A 23556-nucleotide genomic window follows, 5' to 3' on the forward strand; every position below is an offset into this window, starting at 1 on the left:
CAGACCAGCCACCCACCCAGGTGATTCTCCTGTCTCTCTGTCCTTGAGTGTGTAAGGAAAGTGGGTTATTTCCACGTACCCTCAAAGGTCCGCATTTGGGAGTCTTGGGAGCTTTCTGAGGGTGAGACACGGAGCCTCTCTGCCAGGGGTCAGCCTCCCCTCACCCCAGTGGCAGGAGAGTGGAGGTCAGCATGGGGGCCGGCATCAGGCAGCCTGGGGGTGGGTCCACACTCTAATTACATGCTGTATGATGTAGAGCAAGCAACAGTCTCTCCATACCTTGGTATTTCTCATTTGTAAAATGGGCTTAATGATGCTGCCTGCCTCACAGGTGGTCAGGAGAATGGCACGAGTAAATATTATCCACGTAAAACTCTCAGGATAGTGTCTGCCATGTAGTGAGTGTCCCATAAGTGTTGGCTGCCTCTGTCCCTCGCTCTTGTTCTCATTATTATTGGTCTGCCTGGTCCCCTCAGGGCCTGGGGTCAGCTGGGTTGAACTGTTCTTTGAGGATAACCGGGGTAGGACCCAGTACAAATCGATGCTTCTAAACCGTCTTCCTCTTCTCACTCATGGTACGTAGTCTTTTCCCCTGTTCCCATTTCTCCCACTGGCCAGGCCCAGGGGCAAGAGATGATTGCAGTTGCATCCTAGAGTCTGTCATTCACACTCAGGGCATTGCGGCCTTTCCCATTTGTCAGGTGTGAGCTTGGAGTGTCCTTGCATGCTGGGCGGGAGCAGCTGTTCCCCTTAACAGCACCACTTCTGTTGTTTTTCACTAAACAGTGTTCTGGGAAACCATGTACATTTCTGCTTCTTTCTTGCTGTCGTTTGGTGGGGGTGGGGGTGGTGGTAGTGCATGCGTGCATGCGTGTGTGTCTAAGGGGGTGATCTTGTGTAGGAGAGCCCAGGGGCTGGGGGTGCACAGCTTTTGGTCAGTGGGAAACCTGTTCCCACTGCTGACACCAGAAAGGGACCAGACACAGGGGGAGTGCTGAGCCCACGCAGATAAGCCCCCAGGTCACTGCTGCAGCTGCTTCGATGCCCCAGGATGCCTATACCTCCTCTGAGGGGCCGAGACATCCCAGAACTCGAAGTCCACAGCCATCCTATGCTCTCCATTTCTTGGAGGTCAAGCCTGGAGCTGTGGGATTTGCTCTAGCGTCCCTGGTAGCCACAGCCGCCCTGTGAGTGATGAACATTGGAACCTCGCACCCCCGTGCCCCAGAGTCAACTTGCTTGATCATTTGCGGGAAGTACCTGGGCTTCCTAAAAGGGATCCTAGTGCTGTGGGAGTGGGGACAGTAAGGCCAGGGACATTTCTTCTTGGAGAATCGGAGAAGGGTGTTCGCACTCAAGGAGTCTCTTCCAGCAGAGACACGAGACCTATACCCATGGACGTGTTTCAAGAGTGGAAGCGGGCGAGCAGACCAGGCCTGGCTGGTGGAAACCTCGGCCCTCCTGCTGGGTAGGGCGCACCAGGCTGTCCCAGTGCTCCGAGGTTGAGCTCTCTGCCCAGGTCCGCTTGCCTTGGAAAACACGTCACTGGTTTTGCCAAGGCAAAGGTGTGGAGTGTTGAGGAGGAGGGGGAACAGCTGGGGTGCATTCGGGGTTAGGGCCGAGGGCAGTTGGAGGGAAGGGAATCCCATGCTAGGTGGTGGGTGTTACCTCATTTAATCTAATTCAGTCCTGTGGCGGGGGTGGGGGGGGTGCAGAGGCTGTTTCTGATTCACAGACGAGGGAACAGGGCTGGGGGGTGCGGTGCCCAGAAGCAACACGTGTTACTAAGCAGAGCAGGGATCGAACTAGACTCCTCCTCGGACTACAGGTCCTCTGGCCTTTTGTTTCTCCACGGAGGGGGGTTCTCTGCCGACTTTGGGTTAGGAAGGAATCTCCAGCTGGGGGCCATTTTGTGAGTAAGTTCGAGTTTCTAAAGCGCCCTCTGGTTTGAACCACAGCAGCATTTCCTTCATCTGACCTCTGATTACTGGTGTCCAGTTGGACACTCATGTGGCCTCCCGGTGCCTTGCTTCCCACCAGTAATACCTGGTTGCCGACGAGACATTCCTCAGGGCTCCTCTGACCCCGGCACCTGCCGACTCCTCAGCTGTGGCCTCTTCCCAGGTAGCCCCTCCCTGTCATGCTCTGCAGGTTCCAGGTGCTCAGACACACCTGTGTCCCATCATCCTGCCGGCCTTCCTCACGGCACACATCCTCCTCTGCCCACAGGCAGTGAACTTGCCCGTGTTTCAGAGCCTCTGTGAAGGTCACTTACCCATCTCCTTGATGGGGACACGGGATGACGGACAGAGCCTGGGACCAGGCCCGGGGGATGGGACCCGGTTACTCCGCTCCATCTGATCAGCTGTGCACATTTCATTTAGATCAGGGTGTCGAACTCATTTTCACCGGACGCCACATCAGCCTCTTGGTGCCTTCAAAGGGTCGAATGTAATTTCAAATACTTAACTGTTAAGGCAGTTTCATTTATACACTCTTAAAATTATTTCTGCCCTTTGAAGGCAACTGCGAGGCTGATGTGGCCCCCGGTGAAAGAGTTTGACACCCTGCTCTAGAGACTCACGGGGATGTAGCGTGCGCCGGGCACAGTCGTCAGCCAGGGACAGTCGCTCCTCGTCTAGGCGTCACAGTTTTTATGAAGCCTTTTTATAGCCTGCGTTCTTGAGAGTAACTTTTTCTTAATTAAGAATTCTAATTTTAAAGTGAGCTCTGACCTCTTTCTTCCCAGAATCATTCTAGTGCTTTGATTGCATTTCTTGGTAGAAATTAAGATCCTTCATCGTTTGCTATTCGTTTCCCCCCACAGCTAGTTACCCACGGCAAACTGGCATTTTACTGAAATCATAAATGGGGTTAGCCTGCTACAGTGTCAACAAGGGCCTTCAGGAAGTTTCATTGGGGTGCTGAAGGGGAGGGAAGGCCGGATGGGACTCTGTTCCTCCCGTGTGTTTCAGCCCAGCTGGGGGTCATGGTGAAATGATGTCTGAAACGAGGTGGAAATGTTTCTTCGTGGTGAACTTGAGGGAGAAAACAGAGGGGATGTAGCGTCTCCTTTAGAATTTGGAGAATTCAGAGTTTGGCATGGTCAGTTCTCCCAACAGAAGTTGATTTGTACCAGAGAGGGCTATTCTGAGTGTCACCCTCAGCAGCCGCGTGCTTAGGGCAGGTGCAAGGAATGGTCATCTCCGTGATCCCACGACAGGGCGGAGAAGCCTTCTCAGGGGTGCGAGGAGGCATGTGCACAGTCGTGTTCTGCACACCACTGGACACACCCTGCACGTCCGTGGGTGGGACACTGGGTGAACAATGATAAATGAACTGGAACTACATGCGAGAATATGAAAAAAAGTCTCAAAAACAAAATGTTGGCCAAATAATATTGTACAGTTTAATACTATTTATGTAAGGTTTGGAGATAAGCAAATCAATGTTTATGTATTGTTTATGGCCAGCCACAAACATGTAGTAAAATATAATAAAAGGCAAAAGAATGGCGAATATCAAATTTAAGTGTGGCTACCTCAGGGGTGGGAGGGGGACGAGATCTGGGAGGGGCTCACAGGGCCCCCCCTGCTTTCCCCAGTGCTTTCTTAAAGTGATTAGTGAATGTGTACATTTAAAAATATTACTCATGTTTTTGAATGGCTGAAATAATTTTGTAATTTTCAAATTTGTTTTTTCAAAGGAGGAGAACATGTTCTAATCAGCTTGGCCAGCAGTTTGAATTCTGAGTGATTGCTAAGTAGATTTTTCTGGAGCTGGTCAGCTCGGCCTTTTGCTGTTCTCCCATCACACCCCATGAGATTCACTGTGGCCACTTCATCATCCCTGAGCATTAGCACCAGTGAGTAAATAAAAGAAAATACGAAACCTCTCATTTTTCTACGTGCTGTTTTAATGAGTAGGGAGCAAAACTTAGGCACTGAAGATTTTCACATTTCGAGCTTATTTTCTTCATGATCACAGTACCAGTAGCCAAGGTTAACTGAGACGAACTTGAATGCAGGGTAAACACATAAGAATCTCCTACCAAAGGAAGGTGAGGGGGAAGTGGCACCACACACCCTGCTCCAGGGTGATGCTGACGTCCTGTTTTGAAATTGGTGTTTGCTTTGCATTAACAGCATGGCCGGACCCCGCTGCATCTTGCTGCCAACAAGGGTCACCTTCCTGTGGTCCAGATCTTGCTGAAGGCGGGCTGCGACCTCGATGTTCAGGATGATGTGAGTAGAAGCCACCCTTCTCTCAGGGGTGGGTTGACAAAGGAGCTTGTCTGTCTAAAAACCCGCAGCACAGTGTGTGACCAGCTGTGAGGGGGCAGGGTAGTGGATGCTCTTCAGTGCTTTTTACCTTCACAGAGTCCCCATGGTGGAAAGAATTTACTTCTGAGGGCCTACGCTGGGGCCCCTTCTCAGTAGCAAATTAGAGTTTAGGCATGTGGGCTAGTTTCCTGGTCATGGTTCATTTCCTGTCTGGTATCACTCAAGTGCACAGCCTCGAGGACATTTTGCCTGTGTCCTAGCTCAGTGTGAAGGAGTACTCTCACACACACACACACACACACACACACACACACGAGTGTGGGTGGGGCCCGCCAGAAACATGAGTGATTGCCAAGCTTACCATGGCAGAGAAGGTGGGGCTTAAAAACTTAATTATATTTTTTTTCTCACCTGGGTATCACTGAGTCAGTGAGCATTTAGTTTAAAACAACCTTTTCAAAGAAAACCAAACTGATCTCATAGAACCCAGGAAAACAGACCTCCAGAAAGAATTCAGTCTGGCTCTGCCACTATTAAGACTCAGCTCTGAGTCTCTTCATTCAAATGATCTAGAGAGAGACTCCAGTTGGCTCCTTTGGGGTCAAGATCCATTTCTGAGCCAATCAGCAGAGGAGTGGGGTCACGTAGTATGTGGGGTGCCCTGGTGGGTCTTCGAGAAAGGTGGCCTCTCTAAGAAGGGGATATTAGAAAAGATTATGTAAACTGTTCTCCAGTTAACTATCAGGAAAAAGTCCTCAGATAACATGACTTGGAACTGTTTCTCACTCTAGTTTGTGTAGCAGGACCTCTAAGGAATAAGCACCTTTGTGAGGAACACAGAATCTGGGGGTTTTGCACTTCCCCTTCTAGATTCACCTTTAGTAATTGTGGTTATAGAGGATTATCCAGCTTCAGACTTTGAGAAGGCTAGGGTGCACATTACCAAAGTGCTTCTAGCTTTCTTTGAGCCTCTGTGTAGAGTTCTAAACCTCTGCAAGCACAAAAGCGAGGACAGCATTCTCAAAGAAATAACTAGGTGTGTCACCGTGTTACGATGGGTAGAAGGTTGTCCAGTGCCATTCATACGTCTCTGGCCATACTTGGAACCTGTCAGGTCATCAAGAACATTAGTTTCAAAAAACATTGATTTACCTTTAAGCTGTTGATTTGTACCTTGAGTCATAATTTATTTTATTTTATTTTCCCATAATGTAGTCATCATAACATTGATGATTATATCACATCCTTTGATGAGAGCGAAAATACAGGGAGAAAGGAGATTCTGACCCCAGAAAAGCAGGCCTTGGAGTTGCTGGTGCACCCATCCGGCCTTCTGTTTGGGGAACCAAAGCCCTTGCTTGCCAGGGCGGCCAGGCCACAATGCCAGGCGTGCCGTCCTGCCCCAACTCCGCACTCCTGCCTGAGGTCTAATGCAGCAAGGGCCATGCTAGCTTCCTGGAACCTCTGCTCTTTGTATCAGACGAGACGGGGCCACGACAGGCAGCCGTTTGCACAGGGTGATCGAGGGGAGCCATGTCAGTGTGGCCTGTCAGCGCCACTCCTCATGGGGACCCCCTCTTTCATTGTTCGGAGTTAGTGTTTGTTTTCTTTCATCTTCTCCACCTCACACAGCACAAGTCACACACTGCTTCTCCCAGGTAACTTGAATCAAAACAAAATAAGAATACAACAAAGCAGCGTAAAATGAGGTGAGGGGGGAGAAGGTGGAGTGGACCTTCCCTGGTTCTGAAGTAATGCATCTGCCAGAATATGGTTCGTGTCTGTCTGCTGTGTGTTTGCTGTGCTTGTTGATCATCAGCCTGGAGACTTATGCAAGGACCTGAGGAAGAAAACTCTTTATGGGTGTTCTTTCAAGAAGCTGAGAAGTTCATTATTGAAAAAAATCATTTCAGAAGTTACCTGTTCTCTAAGGCATTATTGTAGATGATGAGTAGAAACAGAGAATGTTAATGTTGTGAAGCATTTATCCCTAACTTCATATTCTACAGATACTGTCCTTTATGTCACAGTAAAGACTGAGAATTAGTTGAAGAATGACCTCCAGTGGCCTGGAGTGGGATTATTATGAATTTGAACCCGTGGAAACCAGTTCTTTAGAATATGCCACCCCAGGAGCAAATTCCCTCTTGCTTCCCGTCAACCCTGTCAACTCGCATTGGAGCTCTAATGCCATCTCTGATTGGTCAATGAGCAATCACACAGCCCCCATCTCAGAGATAGTCCAGGACCCTGTGGCCATGGTAAAGGGCATGAAGGAAGAAAATAATAAGGAAAAACAGAGAAGAAAGGCTAGGAAGAACCCTAGAAGACCAGAGACAGAAAAAGAGGTCAGCAACTTGCTTTGCGCACCCAGCCTGCCTTGAGCTTCCTTGCAGCACGTCTGCCTGTGTCACCTGGGAGGGGTTCCTCCCGACGAGGGGCATGTGCCACCCTTGCATGACTGCGGTTTCTTCCATGAGCTTAGCTTTGGAATCTGCTCACTCTTTTTCACCACGTTAGGAGAGAATACTAAAAGTATTTCAGAACAAAGGTTCAGACCTCAGAGCTTCCAAATCTCTTAAAAACTCCAAAGTAAGAAACACTTATGTCAGAAAGATTAAAACTGGCAGTTCATGTACTTTACAAACAGGTCAGCATGTTCCAAATGAAAGTGCCAAACTACAAGGTTGCTGGCTCTTTGAGTTTCCAGCTGCAGCATTTTTCCTTCTGCTTCTTTGTAGTTAATCATTCGACAAGTACTTCTTGGGCACCTGTAGTGGCCATGGCACTGCACTGACGCACTTAGCTTGATAATTCCATAAAAGGCATCCCCAACCCCACATGGGGTACCTGATGTTTTTAAAGGCCTGCCATAAGCTTAATTGGCTTCACAAGTTGGAAACAGGTGAGTGCAAAGAACCTTGACAATTTGAATTCTGGCCCAACCACACTACCTGAATGAGCTGGTTGGTTATCTTAGGTTAGGCACTGACCCATGTTGGACCTTTTTTTTTTTTTCAATAAAGTGAGAGAATTGGCCCTGGCTGGTATGACTCAGTGGATTGAGTGCCAGTTTGCAAACCAAAAGGTCACCAGTTCGATTCCTAGTCAGGGCACATGCCTAAGTTGTGGGCCAAGTCCCCAGTAGGGGGCACTCAAGAGACAAGCACACATTGATGTTTCTCTCCCTCTCCATCTCCCTCCCTTCCCCTCTCTAAAAATAAACAAATAAAATCTTTGAAAAAATAAATAAAATGAGGGGATTGGATGCCATGGCACTTGGAGCATAGTAGGGAGTCAGTGAGCGTCCACTAAACAAATAAGGAGTAAATGCTGTCAAGTGCTGCATTTATCCCAGCCTTTTATTTTATATTTCCCCAAAGTCTCAGAATGTCATGTTTAATTTACATCATATAGAAGTAAGGATTATGTCACAGTTGCTTCTTGAGCCTGTTAATAAGTATGTATTGAGGCCATATTTTGTTCTTTTCTGTGTCCTATGTCAAAGAAGAAATAGTTCAACAGTAAATTTTAGTTTTATGGGAGGAAAAATTGATTCACACATAACAGACCCTGTTCCAATCGAGGTTCTGAAGTTGTTCAATTGTTTGTCTCATGTTCTTAGGAAGAGCAGCTCTGAGATAGCCTGAGGCAGCCCTTGCTTAAATATTTCATGTCTCTTGGAGCCTTTAAGGGTGGCTGGTTTTTATATACCAGAGAAGGTGCCTTCCTTCAGTATCCCAGGACCACCTCATCCAGTGTCAACAAGGCTTGTGGTGCGGGTAATGGACAGCCACTTATGGTGGGGAACAGTTGACTTTGGCGTTCCCCAGTGTTCCTCTGCTGATGAGGCAAGGACTCAGGCTCTGAGGGAGGGCTCCGTCTCAGGGGGCCGAAACTGGGGGGTGGGTTGTGGCCTGGAGACAGGCAGAGCCATTCAAGGTCTCCTCAGAGAGAGAGGGGAGAGGCAGGGAAACACCTGTGCTGGTTGGCGGAGGGCAGTGTGCCTCTCACTGCAGCCTCACACAGTTGTTAGAGCTCTGTGAGTCTTGATAATCCGTCTGGAAATCGACTCCCAAGGGCCGAACTAAAAGTTAGGTTTAGCTTCTCTCTCTTGAGCTCGAGTATCACAAAGGGAAGTTCTCTCAAGGGAAGTAAACACAGTAGATTCATGCTGAAAGCAAGTAATAAATAATGGTGACACTTTGGCTCCAAAGCTACCTCATTTCATGATTTAGTGGCAGCTCGTGAAACACGATAAGAACATTCGACCGCAAGCAACACTTATGGTAGACTGCGCCCGCATCAGCATGGACCCTTGGTGTGCAGGCTGGTGTGGCGGATGTGGCTGACTCGACCCGTGTGCCCAGGGCTCACTGCTCACGCTTCATGCACGACATGGACAGAGCGGTTCAGTTCCGATAACGTGAAACGGCTCTGATTGGTCCAAGGAGTGCTAGCTTGAGTGGCAGCGGTTCGTGGGAGTATTGAAATGCCTCTCACCGTTAGTGGTGTGGCCTGGTTTGTATTTACCTGGAAAGAGTGAGCCCTGGCTCACCTTTCTCATCGGATCTGTCATAGATTTCACTGGAGGTCCATTTTGGGAAAACCCATCACCATTCTGATGGGGAAATGGACAGTCTTAGAAATTTTTACAGAAGATTTTTAAAAATTAAAGCATGGTCAACTCCTCATATGATTACTTGCTTGGGCCTTAAGTATACCTCACCTGAAAACACTTCCAGTGTTTGACGTGGGGTGTGAGGGCTCGCACACCTGCCGCCGCCGCCCCAGTGGCCATGTTCTTCTCTCGCCTGTGTGCCTCACAGAAGCATCCTCTTGGAATAAGGGGCCTGGGAAAGTGGAGAAAACCAGGTCTACACTTAATTCTTTTAAGTGCGTTGTTTTAAATTCCAGGGAGTTTAGCAAGTCCTTGTTAGGGTTATTTATGGGCAGCAGTACATTGCCCTCTGAAAAATCTTCGAGGCTACTGTTTTATAGTCTCTCTTCTCTTGGGCTAAGGACCAGGGATACCCCAGGGCGTGTCACTGCCCCTCTGATTCTCCACCAAGAAACTTCGTTTATGCAGAACTCTCACCACCCAGATCACAGAACCCGAGGGAAGGGAGGGCCCTGAGGACCACCCACCCCCTCCTTTTACAGGCAAAGGAAAGTTTTCACGCTGATCGCCCACCTCCCTGTTCACACATGGACCGCAGGTTGGATTCAATTCATCTCGACTTAACTTGCTGAGTGCCTGTCAGAGATAAGATGTGCTCTCAGGGGACTTCAGAATGCTCTCATTCCAGTCCTGACGGTCGTACCTCCAGGAGCATTTAGTCGTTTCTCAGCTGCAATTATGGGAAGGAGTCCATTTCCCCTTGGCGCCCGATGAAGAAAGAGAAGGCCTGCAATTCCAGGAATCTGGTCACAGAGCGAGGGGTCAAATGCAGCATAAATCACTGGGGGTGCTGTCGTGAAATGTCAGGAAGGGCTTCTTAGAGCTATGCAGTGACAGCTCATATCCCTGGGATCCCCCGGTGACACAGCACAAACCCCTGTATCCTTTTGGCCAGTACAAGTCAGTCAACAATGTATACCCACCATCAAATCATGAATGCTGCACTCTCACATAGCTGGATGGTGACTTCTCTGAAAGCAGGGAGCTGGAGGACTCAGGGAGTGGAGATTCCAGGCATTGCTGCTATAACTGCATAGCACACACAATCCTGCCCTCAGACACGCTCTTCACAGACGTCACAGCCTCAGTCCGGCTGAACACTGCCACCTCCTTGGGCAGCAGGTGAGGGCCTGACCCTCATGCTAACGTCAGCGCTGTTCTGCGGTTGGCTTAAGGTTCCTACTGAACAAAACTGCTCTGCCTGGCGTGTGTTGTCTACTAACCAGACCGCAAAGCCCACCTTGCCCATGGTGGTGACCAGTCTGCTTTGTGTGGGTGGTGTCCTGTGTCGCAGTGAGTGAGTGAGTGAGTGAGTGGTGTGGGTGGTGGGGGAGAGCCGACCCTGTTTCTGCCTCCGTGTCGTTCTGCAGGGGGATCAGACCGCCTTGCACCGGGCCACGGTGGTGGGGAACACGGAGGTCATCGCAGCACTCATCCAGGAGGGCTGCGCCCTGGACCGACAAGACAAGGTGAAGCGGGACACCCCTGCCCGGGGGCCCATTGGCAAGATGTTCTCATTCCCAGGTTACCTACCACTCATGGGCTAGCGTGATGAAATCAGCCCAAATTTCCTTTCAATGAGTATTTGATATCCTACTGAAATTTTTAAAAATCCTTCATCTTGTGGCAGCTGTGGGCAACCACATAAGCATAAATCCTACCAAAAACAAAAGGTCTAGAAGTAATGGCATATACCCCACCCCCCCAATTGCTTTTCCCCACTCCCCTCTGCCCTTTTTCCTTCTCCTTCTTCTTTGATAAATGAGCAAGTTAATTTTTAAAATTATATTGGAAGAAAAAAATTAGTAAAATCATTTTTAAGAGATCCCAATGACATATATATTAATACAGTGTTCCTAAATTGTCAAACAATCTTAAAACAGGGAAATTTACAATTTAGTGCAATTTAGTCTATTTACTGTATTTTTTATTTTTTAAAGATTGTATTTATTTATTTTTAGAGAGAGGGGAAGGGAGGGAGAAAGAGAGGAAGAGAAACATCAATATGAGAGATAAACGTCAATTGGTTGCCTCTCACACGCCCCCAGCCAGGGACCTGGCCCACAGCCCAAGCATGTGCCCTGACCAGGAGTGGAGCCTGCAGACCTTTCACTTTGCAGAGGGCAGTGCCCAACCCACCGAGCCACACGAGTCAGGGCCTGTTTCCTTTTTTTAAATTGTTCAAGTACAGTTTTCTGCCTTTTTTCCCCGTTACTTTTTTAAACAACTTTTTATTCAAGCCATATACGCAGAAAAGCACACAAATAATAAGTGCCTCTCAGTGAGGTTTCACTGCCTGAGCCCATCTATGCGAGCACCCAGATCCTGACACGTGGAGTTTCCACAGCCCCTGCCCCCTTCCAGTCACTTCCTTTGCTTCCTGCTTTGTGCAGTCAGTCCCTTGGGCCGGGCCACCCACTGCTACTTCCTTTTCCAGCATGCCCCATTCCCACTCCCTGGCCCTAGGTCTTTGAGACCCTAGACTTCCCCTTGTGAGTGCCAGCTGCATTAGGCCTTGTCTGCTGGTTTGGTTGCTTGCAAGTCTAAGCCAGACCCTGGACATAATCCCCACCCCCAGCTGCCTGCCCTGTGCCAGGGCCTGGAGCTCGTGGAGGGTGGTTCTGCCTCTCCTCCCCGCTTGCCCATCTCCTCCAAACCCTGACTTTCCATGCCCCACCCACTCAACCCACTGCACTTAATATCTTTTTTTGTAAGTCAAGCAAATACAAGTTATCTTCAATTGATTGATTTTGTTTAAAAGCCACATATTGAGGAGACTTGCTTACAAATCACTGTTGTTTCAGTGTTGTGCATTTCTTTGGTGCCCTGAGGCTTTTGGATTAAACTGGGTGAGATTAAAATTTGGGAAGCAAAAGGAGAGGGGGAATCTACCTATCTGGTGCTTGGGCCCTGGAATTTATGAAGTTGGACCCTGTATTTGCCCAGTCCTTGCAGGGTTCTCTCTGGGGCTAGGAGCAGAGCAGAGCCCAAGAGGTGATGGAAGTGGGAAGGAATGGACATTTTCTGTCCTGATGTTGCTTTCTGTTAAATGCAACTGTGCCTTTCTTAACTGGGGTTCCCATAGAGACAGAAGCCCCAGCACCTAAGGCATCCATTGCACAACGTGAGTCTAGACTGCATCTGGACTGGCACTTGTGTACTATTTCTGGGAGAATGGAGAAACTGGCCACTCAAGTCATTTTTCTGGGCTGTGATGCAGATGAGGAATTCTGGCTGGGAAAGGCTCTGGTGTGCCCTGAAAGCACACTCAGATGTATTGACTTTAATGAGATGATTGAGGTCATGGGTAACGTGCTTTCCCTCTGCATATATTCCACAGGATGGGAATACAGCCCTGCACGAGGCATCCTGGCACGGGTTCAGCCAGTCAGTCAAGCTGCTCGTTAAAGCAGGTGCCAACGTGCTTGCCAAGAACAAGGTGAGGCCCTGCAGGTGCTAGAAGTCACTCACAGGTGAGGGTGGCTGCGGGCTTCCTCCCCTGGACAAGAGCCTCCTCTCAGAGCAGAGAGAGAGCTTAGGGGAGTATGTGGAACCCAGCAGGGAAATGAAAGCTTGAACCGGCTTCGTGCACACAGTCTGCGTGGTGAGCAAGAGAACCTGCTGGGGTGGCTTTGGCTTCCTTGGATCTCTCCTGGCTCTCACTGCTTTGCCATTGGTTTATCAGAGCGTGGCTGCCCTCATGGAGACGGGAAGGATAATGGCATCCCTTCTCCCTCTCCTCCTCCATCTCCCTTCTCCAGTCACTCATCAGGTCTTGCCTTTTTCGCATCTATCCCTCTCCTTCCATGCTCATTATTAATGTGTCCCTGGATTTCAAAGTGTCACAGCAGACTGACCGGCTGGCCCAGTCCCTTCCCCTGCTCTGAAACCTTTCAGAAAAGCTCCTCAACCGGGCGCTGTCTCAGGGCCTCCCCAGAGTGGCCTCAGCCTACATCTGGAGCTGCTTTCCTGTGCCTTTCCTAGCATATGCCTCCCGTGCTGTCAGCTTGGGCTCACTGTCCCCTGCAGCTGCTCCCTTCCACAGGGGTAGCCTACTCCCTGTTTCTGCCTGCAGACCTCCACCCCAGGCCCCCAAGACCACACTCCCTGGCCACTGCACACAACTCTGTGCTGTCATTACTGGTTAAGTGTTTCGCACAGTTCCCTCTTGTGTCAGAAGCTCAGGGAAAAGAAGCAAGCCGTGTACCATCACCTCCCCAGTGATGCCTGGCTCCCTGCCTGCAGGGTGGTGCCTGCCCATTTCTCCCAACTGGTAGATGGGAAGAAATATGAGTTGGTTTGTTTATACCAACTCTGAGAAGTAGAAGGTTTCCAGGTAATGAACAGGGAGGCCTTGGGGGGAGCTAGTACAGTCCTTGACTGAAACACATGATTTATTTGGGACTCAGAGCTGTCACCCAGCCCAGGTCTGTCTGTGCAGCCCACTGCCTCCTGGCCTGTGCGAGGCCCCGGGGCGTAGTTCGCCTGAGTTCCTGCTCCAGGTGAAACAGCAGAGGCTGTTGGAAAGCACAGGCGAGGTGCCGTTTCAAAAGAGGGACTTGGACGTTCTGTATGAGCCATACCTCTGGGGGAAATTCTAGAAAGGTTCTCCTGCCCCCAGCTTTACTGAAGTATAACTGCCAAAATTATAACTTATTTAAAGTGTACAGAGTGATATATTGGGTTGGCCAAAAAGTCTATTACGTTTTTTTTTTCTGTAAAATAAGACATTTTTTATTTGCACCAATAACTATTGATTTGGATATTTTGAGTATGTTGTTTATCTCCTGTTATTGGTTTCTAGTAGGTAGAGGCCAGGGGTGCTGCTACACATCTTCCAGTGCATAAGACAGTCCCACAGCAAAGATTTGGCCAAATGTCAGTAGTACCAAGAAACTTCGCAAACCACTTCTGACATGTTCAGTCAGTCACAGCACCTTCTGCATACACTGCACAAGTCTTTTTTTGCATTTCAGTTGCATTTTTACCTTTTTGGAAATAATAAAGCATAGTAGCCAAAAATGTTGCATATTTTCTTTCATCTTTAACATTAAAGTGGCTATACAAAAATTCATCAATTTTGATAGGTCTTTTAAATGCATGCTGTTATGACAGCTGTCACAACACAGTGGAACAAAATTTTTGAATAAATTTAAAGCCAACTAAGCACTACTAGAGCTATCTTAGGGGAAAAAAATGTAACAGACTTTTTGGCTAACCCAGTACTTAAGGTGGGAAAAATATCTGTTAATCTATCTACCTCGGTCACATTGTTTTAATATTAGGTTTTGAGATATAATGCATATACAGTGAAGTTCATCTTAGGAATACTGTCCTATGGGTTTTGACAATTGTATACAGTTGTGTAGCCACCGCCGCAGTCAAGGTAGAGAAGATTTTTGTCACCCCAAATGTTCCTTTGTGCCCTTTGGTGGCAACCCCCCATTCCCTCCCTGCAGATCCTAGCAACCACCTGTCTGATCCTAGCAACCACCTGTCTGTTCGCCTTTCCCCAAATGTCATCTAAATGGAATCACAGTAGCCTTTTACGTCCCACTTCTTTCACTCAGTGTATTTTTTAGATTCACCCATGTTGTTACATGTGTGATTACACACATTCCACAGTGTGAATGTACCATATTTTGTTTATTCCTTACTCATAGTTTTCCATTTTCTTGATCCGAATGCTCTTCAGCATATTGATACTTTCTTATTGGAACCAAGAGACTTGGTTCCGAGGATCTATCACGGAAAGTAAATCTTGGTGTGATGTTTCTGGAACCATCTGATTTCTTCTACCCAACACATTTAATGGCCCCCTCGGAGACACCGACTTTGGGACAGTCTCCGGCATGGGCAGAGGGAATCCCGTGTAAGCCCAGCACTAAGCCCTTTCACAGGAAATGTGGTGTTTAAAACGTGGGCAGATGCTTCACTTTGGAGACCTAAGGGAGCACTTTCTCTACCTGGGTGCACTTTAAAATCTCCTGGGAAACTTTAAACAAGAAGGAAAAAACCCTGAATCGACCCTGATGGCCAGGCCTGGGGTAGCCAGCTGCCCAGGTTTTCTCCAGCCTGAGGGGTTTCCCAGAATGCTGCTGACTTCCAGAGCTCAACCCTCAGCAGCCCAGATTCCACCCACCTGAGTAAATCCGAGTGTCCAGGGTCGCAGTGTGCGGGGTCTGTTTGAGGGATCCCCAGGTGATGTACATGGGCAGCAATGGGGCTTATAGCAATGGTACGTACTGAGGTCTCACACTTGCAGCCTCTCCAGTTTCCTGGAGGTAACAGTGAGGAAGAAAGGCTCTGCCCGGGCTGGTGGGAGCCCACGTTGTGAGAGGGAAGGTAAGTGAACTGGCAACAGGCAGTTTTCCTCCATTTTTTTTAGTAACTCATTTGTCTTTTCAAAAGGTGAGGAACATAGCGTCCTTGTGTGTGGGCGGGCAGTGCCAGTGGTCCAGGAGGAGTGAACTAGGTGAGGGAATGGCCTCAGCAGGCCGTGTCAGGGGGCAGAGCCCACGCCGCGGCGGTCCTGGCCCAGCCTTTGAGCTCAGTGGAGCAAGCTTTACGTCTCCAACCTCCTGAGTGCACACTCTCATCTCAGCCCCAAAGCTCCTCTCGTGCCACTGCTTTTCTGTTTACTTTTCCAGGGGTGAAGCAGCAGCCTTGCAGGCCCTACTCTCCTAGTCTCAGAAAGTCTGTTTATGAATTCTTTCTTCAGGATTGCTGTGGGCCTTATTCAGACCCTTGGCTGTCGTTTTGATGTGGCATGTTGAAAGTAGAGAGTCTCTATCTGTCAGCTAAGTGACAGACACAATTGTATTGCCTGTGATGTGGGGATCTTTTCCATAGTTCAAATTTGGTTGCTTTAAGAAAAAGACAAGAGTGGAAGATTTGAAAAAGGCTACAGTGTAGGCTAGAGGTGCCTAAGACTACGTGTAGCCTGCACGTAGGAGGTGGCCTGCTTTGCCCTCTTTCACTTCACTGGCACAGCATTGTAGCCACAGCTTTGATTCACGCTGGGTGGGAATGACAAAGCCGCCTCGAGAGGAATGTAACACGTGGACACGCACAGCATTTTACCATTAAGGAAATGCCCTCCTGGGCACTCAGAGTCAAGCCTCACAGCCTCAGCATCGCAGGGGCCACAGGCCATTTAACAGGTAAGAAATTCAAGACGGAGGACAGTAAGAGCCTTGACCCGTGGCTTTCAACTAGTGAGTGGCAAAGCCAGGACCTGGAACCAAGGCTGTGTCACAGATGTAACTCTACTGCCTGCTTGGGTTCCAAGTTCAGTGTTCTTGCCATTGACACCACCTCTGGGCCCGCCGATTAGGGAGCAGAGAACGTGAGCTCTGACCTGTCTTCTGTAAGTACCGTCCCCCCCGTGAGGCCCGCTCGGTGCAGGTCTGCAGAGCGCCACGTGGCTAACTTGTCCTCCCTTCTCTCGCCTCTCTCCAAGGCAGGGAACACGGCCCTGCACCTGGCCTGCCAGAACAGCCACTCCCAGAGCGCACGCGTCCTCCTGCTGGGTGGCTCCCGCGCCGACCTCAAAAATAACGTGGGTGAACAAAGCCGGCTTCTCTCGAGCTCTCTTGTGTCATCTTGGGAAATAACCCTGCAAGCATACTTGAGTGTTAACCTCTAGAAAATAAAAATGTGAAGTATCTGGGGACTATCTGTAAAGTATTTTTTTTTTTTGCTAATTTTCTAAGGAGTCATTTAGGAGTGTGAAAAGGGGAAAGAAGGGACTTGGAAACAGCTTTTCTTCCATCCCGTTCCCCTTGCTCCTCAACCTCGATTTGCTTTATCGTTCCTTGTACCCTGTGTTGGTGAATGGATCTACGACCCCTCTAAATGTCTGGAGAAGGTCCCTGCCCATGCAGTGCTGTGCTGTTGGCAACTACTGATGGTGCTGGCCAGGGAGGTCGTCTGAGGCTTCATGCCCAGTGTCTATAAAGCAAAGACTGAGGCATCCTTGGAATGAGCAGATGGGTCCATAGTTCTGAGGGATGCCTGACCTAAGAGGCCACATGGGTGTCCCTCCTCTCTCCACAGGAAGTCCCATGCCTCAGCTACTCCACTAGAGACTCTAGCAGGGGTGTCCAACCCACGGCCCATGGGCCGCATGCGGCCTAGGATGGCTGTGAATGTGGCCCAACACAAAAATCATAAATTTACTTAAAACCTTTTCTTGCTCACCAGTTTTTGTTAGTGTTTGTGTATTTACTATGTGGCCAAAGACAGTTCTTATTCTTCCAGTGTGGCCCAGAGATGCCGAAAGGTTGGACACCCTGCAGGCATCTCTTTAGTAAGTGGCCTTGGCTGGGCCTCCCTGATTTGGGGCGGGCTCATGTAAGGTGATTCTCAAAAAGCCCTGAACCTCAGCTGTGAGCTTGGCTCCTTCTTAATCTAGGTCTAGGGAGAAAGTTATGCTGAGTGGTCGCCATTTCTAGACAGAGCTAGAATGAAAATGTTAAGATCACCACAGAATATCACAGTTTGTCCCCAGTTTTGCTGTTGTCCCCCTGGGGCCCACTTTGGCCTGTGGCCACAAGGAAAATCTGGATCCTGAGTTTTTCTGACCACCCTTTGTTACGCCCTGTGACTGCTGCTTCATCAGCTCCCCAGACTACCTTGCTCTATATGGGATATTGGAGTCCAACTGAGATGGGATGCATCTTGAATTTTTTAGAACACATGTGATGTTAAGAGTCAGCAACTGCCCCTGCGTCCCTGATCTCAGATCCATGCTAGATCTGTGAAGGGAAAGGCTCGTTTCCAAAGCAGTGCTCTTGGTCCTCCTTCAGCATACTCGAGTCTTCGGGTTGTAGGAGAGGATGGGGTCAGTGGATTCTTGCCAGGTGCTGGGGAAGCAGAGCCTGCCTTGGCTGTTGAGAAGGTCTCACAGGGGGCAGACAGCCAGCGTACAAAACCTGGACACAGAGACTCTGTGTGGCGGGAAATCAGCAGGGCTGCGGACAGCAGCAGAGGGCTGGGAGTGGAGCATCTACAGTGAAAGAGATGCTCATAACTCAGCCTGACACCCTCTAGAGAGTATACGCTGGCCTGCCAGCTTTTAAATGACATTTTCTTTTGACATTCACTGTTGCATTTTGTAACCACGCAGACTGTGCTCAGAGTGTGATTTCTGTCCGCAGGCAGGCGACACCTGTTTGCACGTTGCCGCGCGCTATAATCACTTGTCCATCATTAAGCTCCTCCTCAGTGCTTTCTGTTCTGTCCATGAAAAGAACCAGGTCAGTGCATGTGTCCTCCCCGTGGCTGCTGGGCCCCCCTTCCCACAAGGCTGACTGCCAGGTGTGTTAGCACGAACCGGAGCAGAGGCTGCTGGGAGGCTCTCTGCCGGGATGCAGCCAGAGCTGCCTTTCCATGGGTGCACCTCCTAGAGAGAGCCTGCCCTCACCATTCCAGTGCCTGTCACCACATTTGCATAGCGAACATTTGCTGGAGATCCTGGGGACAGGGTTTGTGTTAAATCTGACTTACAAGGAAACCCGCAAGAATGTGGCTTAGTAAATAAGCAAGGGAATGAGGCTTCTCACCACTCAAGTTCTGTGCCTTGCACTGCCACTTTATGTGAGCTCACGGAGTCTCCAGTTGCTGTGAAATCGGGCACATCTTCTGTATCTGTGCCACATAATGGGCTTTTGCAATAAAGCTGTGACTATTACAGTGTTCTGTAGAAATGTGCTAGAGTTTCAGTAGTTACTTATATATTTTTAAATGTCTTGCTATTTGTTCATACCGAAGTAACGCATTGTTTGGCTTCACCTGAGTTTGGGTGCAGATATTTGAAATTTAAAAAATAGATGGTTATATACCCTATAATGGTGGTTTCTAACCCTGGCTGCCCATAAGAATCAACAGCGAATTAAAAATACCATTACTAAATAACACCCCTGTTTAAATGACCAGAATACCCAGGGAACAGCCTCAAGTGTGCAGTTAGGCGTGAGAACCAGTCATTGACTAAATCACAAAATTGCCATTCTACAGCTCCCACTAGCCAGTGTTTCTCAACCTTTGTGGCACATTTCAATCACCTGGGAGCTTTGAAAAATCACCGTGCCCAACCCACACTCCAGACCAATTAAATCGGAATGTCTGGGGTGGGGCCCAGGCATCGGTAGTTTACACAGCTCCCCACCCCCTGGCACACAGCTGAGCGGTTCTGCAAGGAAGTAACATCCCGTCGGCACTCGGCACTCGGTGACTAAATTTTCATGCTCTCAGGAAAAAAAGTATCAGAGTGCTTTACCTGATCCCCTGATGGTAGAGAATGAATTGTTATACTTCACTTGTATTTGCCTGACTTATTTGTATCATTCTGTTTGGTGGGGGCATAAAACCCCAGCATTTGCATTTGAAATTATCCAAATCCTCCTGTCATAGCTGATTGTCTGAAAACATTTCTTGTATAAAGAGAACATGAAAACTTAGGCTATTTGGTAAGAGGTTGAAAACAGCTGGTGTTAAGACGGATCCTCAGTCCCTCCACCCAACAAAGAGCACCGTGAGCCTGCGGAGTGATTCCCGGTAGCCCCTTCACATCCCCGCAGGCACTTGTAGAAGCAGCCACTTTCGTGGCACCTCCTGTGCTAGCACTCAGGAGCCAAGAGTTCTCTGCCCCGTCCCTGCCTTGGTGGGTGGGGTGTGGCCCAGAGCTCCAGGAAGGCTGCCTCCTGGCCCCTGGCTCCCGGCCATCATCCTGCCTGAGGGGAAGGATGCAGGCCTGACCACTCGCAACAATCCCAGCCGAGCATCATTCTATCCCCCTGCACGAATTAACCCTGTGATTTTTGGTATCTTCAGTCAGAAGGGAATGTGATGTTTCTATATCACTCATTTAGTTTTACAGTCTGTAAGAAGAACCACAGAACACTTGAGCTGAGGGCCCTCTATCGGTCTTTAGCAAATCTTAGATTGACTGAAAAGCTGCCCCTGGGCCATGGGACAAAAAGCTGGAGGGCTGAGGGCCATGCTCAGGTGGGGTTTAGGGGGCTTTCTTCTGATTAATTTCAGGCTGGAGATACAGCACTTCATGTGGCTGCTTCCCTAAATCACAAGAAGGTGGTTAAAATCTTGCTGGAGGCTGGAGCAGATGGGACCATCGTTAATAATGTAAGTGGAGTTGCAGCAGTGGTTTCTGAAGCCCTTTCCACCCCTTTCCAGAAGGGGGCGTGCTGTTCCCACCTCACCTCCTGCAGACTCACGGCACACACCTGGGGCCCTCAGGGGTGGGCTCAGGGAGCCCTGTGATCTTAGCAGCCCCATGAAGGGACAAGTCCTGAGGACTCATCTTTACATTCCTAGCTGAGGCACACACAGCACACCCTGGTGTGAGAAAGATCTGGGATGACTAAGCTAACAAGTGGAAGTTACTGAATACAGATGTGGTCCTCAAAAAACGACCACATAGCATCCATCATCCTCAAACTTTTAACTCCTTCCCCTCCAAAATGGCCAGTCTCAGTTTACCTTCCCTAGCAGTATCTCCTTTTCTCCTCCCCTCCTCCCCACCCTCCTCCTTCTCTTTCAGCTCCTATAGCAGCCGCCAGCTCAGACACCCGTTTTTAAGGCCGCTCTGTGGTCTGTGCCCTCCTGAAATGTCAGGCTCAGCGGGGGCGGAGTACTTGTGTGAATGTCCGAGGTAGCCAGGGTGTCAAGGCTGCTGAAGGCTCCCCACTCTAGATTGCCCTTTCTTCTCACAGTTCCAGTCACCTGTATTGGGTGGTAACTTAGGGCATCTCTCCCATGACGCCTTGAACACCTTTCCCATCCTTTGAGTCCCGCTGTTAGCGACTCCTGGTTCTTGGCTGAGTCTCCCTAGAGCCTCTACTACGGCCATAGCTTGCTAATTGGTTTTCACAGTCCAGCTCCCGAGACTCCGGCTGGGCCCTCATCTGCCCTTCCCAGTGTCTGCTCCCTTGTTCTCCAGGGAAATTCATTGCTTGGCTGAGTTTTATGATCCTCTGAGTTTCCTCAGCCAGAATCTTCCACCCTGACCCTGCGTGACTCTTCCCTTCCCTCATCTCTTTTCCAGAAAGCATGCCTCAGTGGGCAGTGCCTCAACCTCTGCCCCCTGGAGCACTGAGTGCCTGCCCCCCCCCCCCCCAGCCCCGTCGGCATTTCCCTCTCTCGCTGCGTCCTCAGGTGTGACGTGGCTCCTGCGCTGGGAGGAGGCTCAAGAGCAGTGTGTTTTGTGAGCACGTGTAGGTGCGGGTGTGACCGAGTGCAGGGCTGGTGGCCGGTACTCACTCGCCCTCCCCTGTGCCTTTCCTCAGGCAGGCCAGACCCCGCTGGAGGCTGCCCGCTACCACAATAATCCAGAAGTCGCTCTTCTCCTCACTAAGGCTCCCCAGGTAGGATTTACTGCATTTTCCATGGTATCAATTATGTGGGGCTACATAAAGTCATGGGGACTCCCTGCTTGCAATCTGTTGAAGCCAGTTCAAACTAAGGTATTAAATAGGGGACCACCAGACCTACTAACCAGGCAGTGGGACACGTGGGAATCCCCGTGGGCCGCCAGGATCACCAGAATCAGCGGCTGCGGGCCCGGTTTGTCACTACCAGCTCCCTGGACTGTAACCCCGCAGGTACTCAGCCAAGAAAAAGTTCCAGTTTAAAACATCACTCGAGAGCTTGGGGCGAGTGCCCTGAGCGAGTGCGGCAGAGGCTGGAAGATGGCTGCACCCACTTGACCTTGGGGTCAAGGGGCATTTTCTGGAGAAAGGTGGGAGGGAGGGGCCCGTTCTGAGCAGACAGAGCCATAAATGTCCACTTAGAGGCAGTTAAGTACAGTGTAGTTTTCTTTTTTATTAAATGGTGGTATTTTGATAATCAATTTTTAAAAATGATGATTCATATCATTTGAGTTGAGTGATAATTTATAAGCACCCTGAAATAACTTGTTTCTTCGTACTATCTTCCGCTGACACATGACTTTTGTGTAATTGTGTCGACAATGTGTATGCCCTCGTGTAGTCCGCCCTTTGTTCCAACTGTAATAAGAAAATGTTCTGCAGTCATCACAATTATTATTCATAGTAGTAGTCTTGTCTTATTGCTGTCTATATTTTATTGAACAATTTCCTTAATGTAGGACATGCAGGTTGTTTCGCAGTTGGGGTTATTTTGTGTCACATTATGGTAAACACTGATTTGCTTCCACCTCATTGTGGCTGCTGCCGCAGGAAGACAGAGAGTCTGGGAGCCCCGGGAAGATCCTGGACACAGCTTGCGGCCTCACAGCTCTACTCCAGTCAGCCCGGGCTTCTGCATGGCCTTGATTTCATTCAGGTTTTAAAAATGTGCCCGATATAAGCAGTTGTGGGAAATGGTTAAGGTTTTTGTCTTTCGCAAAGTTGACCAAGGGGTTGGTCCTCCTCAGTGGTCTGCGGAAGTCCACAGAGCCCCTGAAAGGTGCAAGTCAGTGCTCCTCCGGGGAGAGGCTCCACCTCACTCCAGTTATTTACAAAGAAATCGTCAGTGGAATCCATCCGTGAACCCAGACAGAAAGATGCTAGTCTCTCGTGGACCAAAAAGGACAGGGTGCTGTGTAAGTGTCAGAACCCATCAGTTATCTAGCATTTCGGTGCTTGGCATTTTGATGGACAGTCCGCCGAGTGCTCACCGTATGAAGATCATCATGTCGTGTGTGGGAGAGGGTCCCAGGCACACCCAGACTGATGGGTTTGTCTTCCAGAGCTCGAGGGTCTCAGTTCACAGGGAAGATTTACTGTTGACAGTTTTCCTATGTGATTGTCCTTAGTGTTTCTATTAAAAAGTGACCACAGCCAAGTTTTTCCACACCTATATTGAATAGCAAATACGATAACATTTTATGAAAGTTTATTTTAAACAATGGTACGTAATAAACCCTATTCTCAACACAAAGAAGGAATGTTGGGATATGCATAAAAGTATATATCTGCTGTTCTATTGTGTCGTAGTTACAGAAATAGTCTACTATTTGTCTGAAACAATAAATCCCTTTGCCTTGGTTCTTGAGTTGACCATGGATTTCAATGGTGCCCAGCAGTACTAAGGATATTTTTTCCCAAAGCTTTAAGATCTCTATGCTCCGATTCCTGTGAATTGGAAAAGATTGATGACGTTTCATTTGGTAAATGTCTGATTTTTCATGGGCTAGTAACATGGTCTGTGGAGGAGTTTTCCTGAGGATTATGTTTGGTTTGGGTCACCTCTGAGTGTCTCTTCTCATTTTTGATTGACGTGCGTCAAACGTGCTTCCAAAAGTGAATTCCAGGCTGGTTCTGGTGCTGCGTGCCTGGGTGAGCGACGGGCACCAGTCACTTCCTCTCACCAGACTCGGCTTTCTAGTGAGTCTGAATGTAGCTTCAGAAATGGCTCGGGACAGGGGATCTGAGACTTTGGTTGAAGGGCTCTTTTGCATTTCAAAATACTTTGGAGGCTTACAAGGAGCTTTGTTTATGTGAGTTTTATCCATCAACAGTTAGCATATTGAAAACTGAACTTGAGACATGTTAAAGATGTTTATTTTAAAAATTAGAAGTCCATTTTGTGTTCATAGAAATGGCATTG

General features: G+C 49.0%; 1 protein-coding gene across 2 annotated transcripts in view; it reads left to right on the forward strand.

The window, feature by feature from the left end:
- Positions 1-23556, forward strand: part of ANKRD6 (ankyrin repeat domain 6) — a 181750-nt gene that overhangs the window by 143800 nt on the left and 14394 nt on the right. For both annotated transcript variants that reach the window (XM_045844083.1, XM_045844084.1), the window contains exons 3-9: positions 4146-4244; positions 10335-10433; positions 12305-12403; positions 16427-16525; positions 18126-18224; positions 20011-20109; positions 21273-21350. In XM_045844083.1, the coding sequence (XP_045700039.1) occupies positions 4146-4244; positions 10335-10433; positions 12305-12403; positions 16427-16525; positions 18126-18224; positions 20011-20109; positions 21273-21350 (672 nt within the window). The remainder of the gene's footprint in view (positions 1-4145; positions 4245-10334; positions 10434-12304; positions 12404-16426; positions 16526-18125; positions 18225-20010; positions 20110-21272; positions 21351-23556) is intronic.

The sequence above is a fragment of the Phyllostomus hastatus genome, unplaced genomic scaffold, assembly GCF_019186645.2.
Source record: "Phyllostomus hastatus isolate PE091 unplaced genomic scaffold, TTU_PhHast_1.1 phas_contig_40, whole genome shotgun sequence".
Classification (NCBI taxonomy): domain Eukaryota; kingdom Metazoa; phylum Chordata; class Mammalia; order Chiroptera; family Phyllostomidae; genus Phyllostomus; species Phyllostomus hastatus.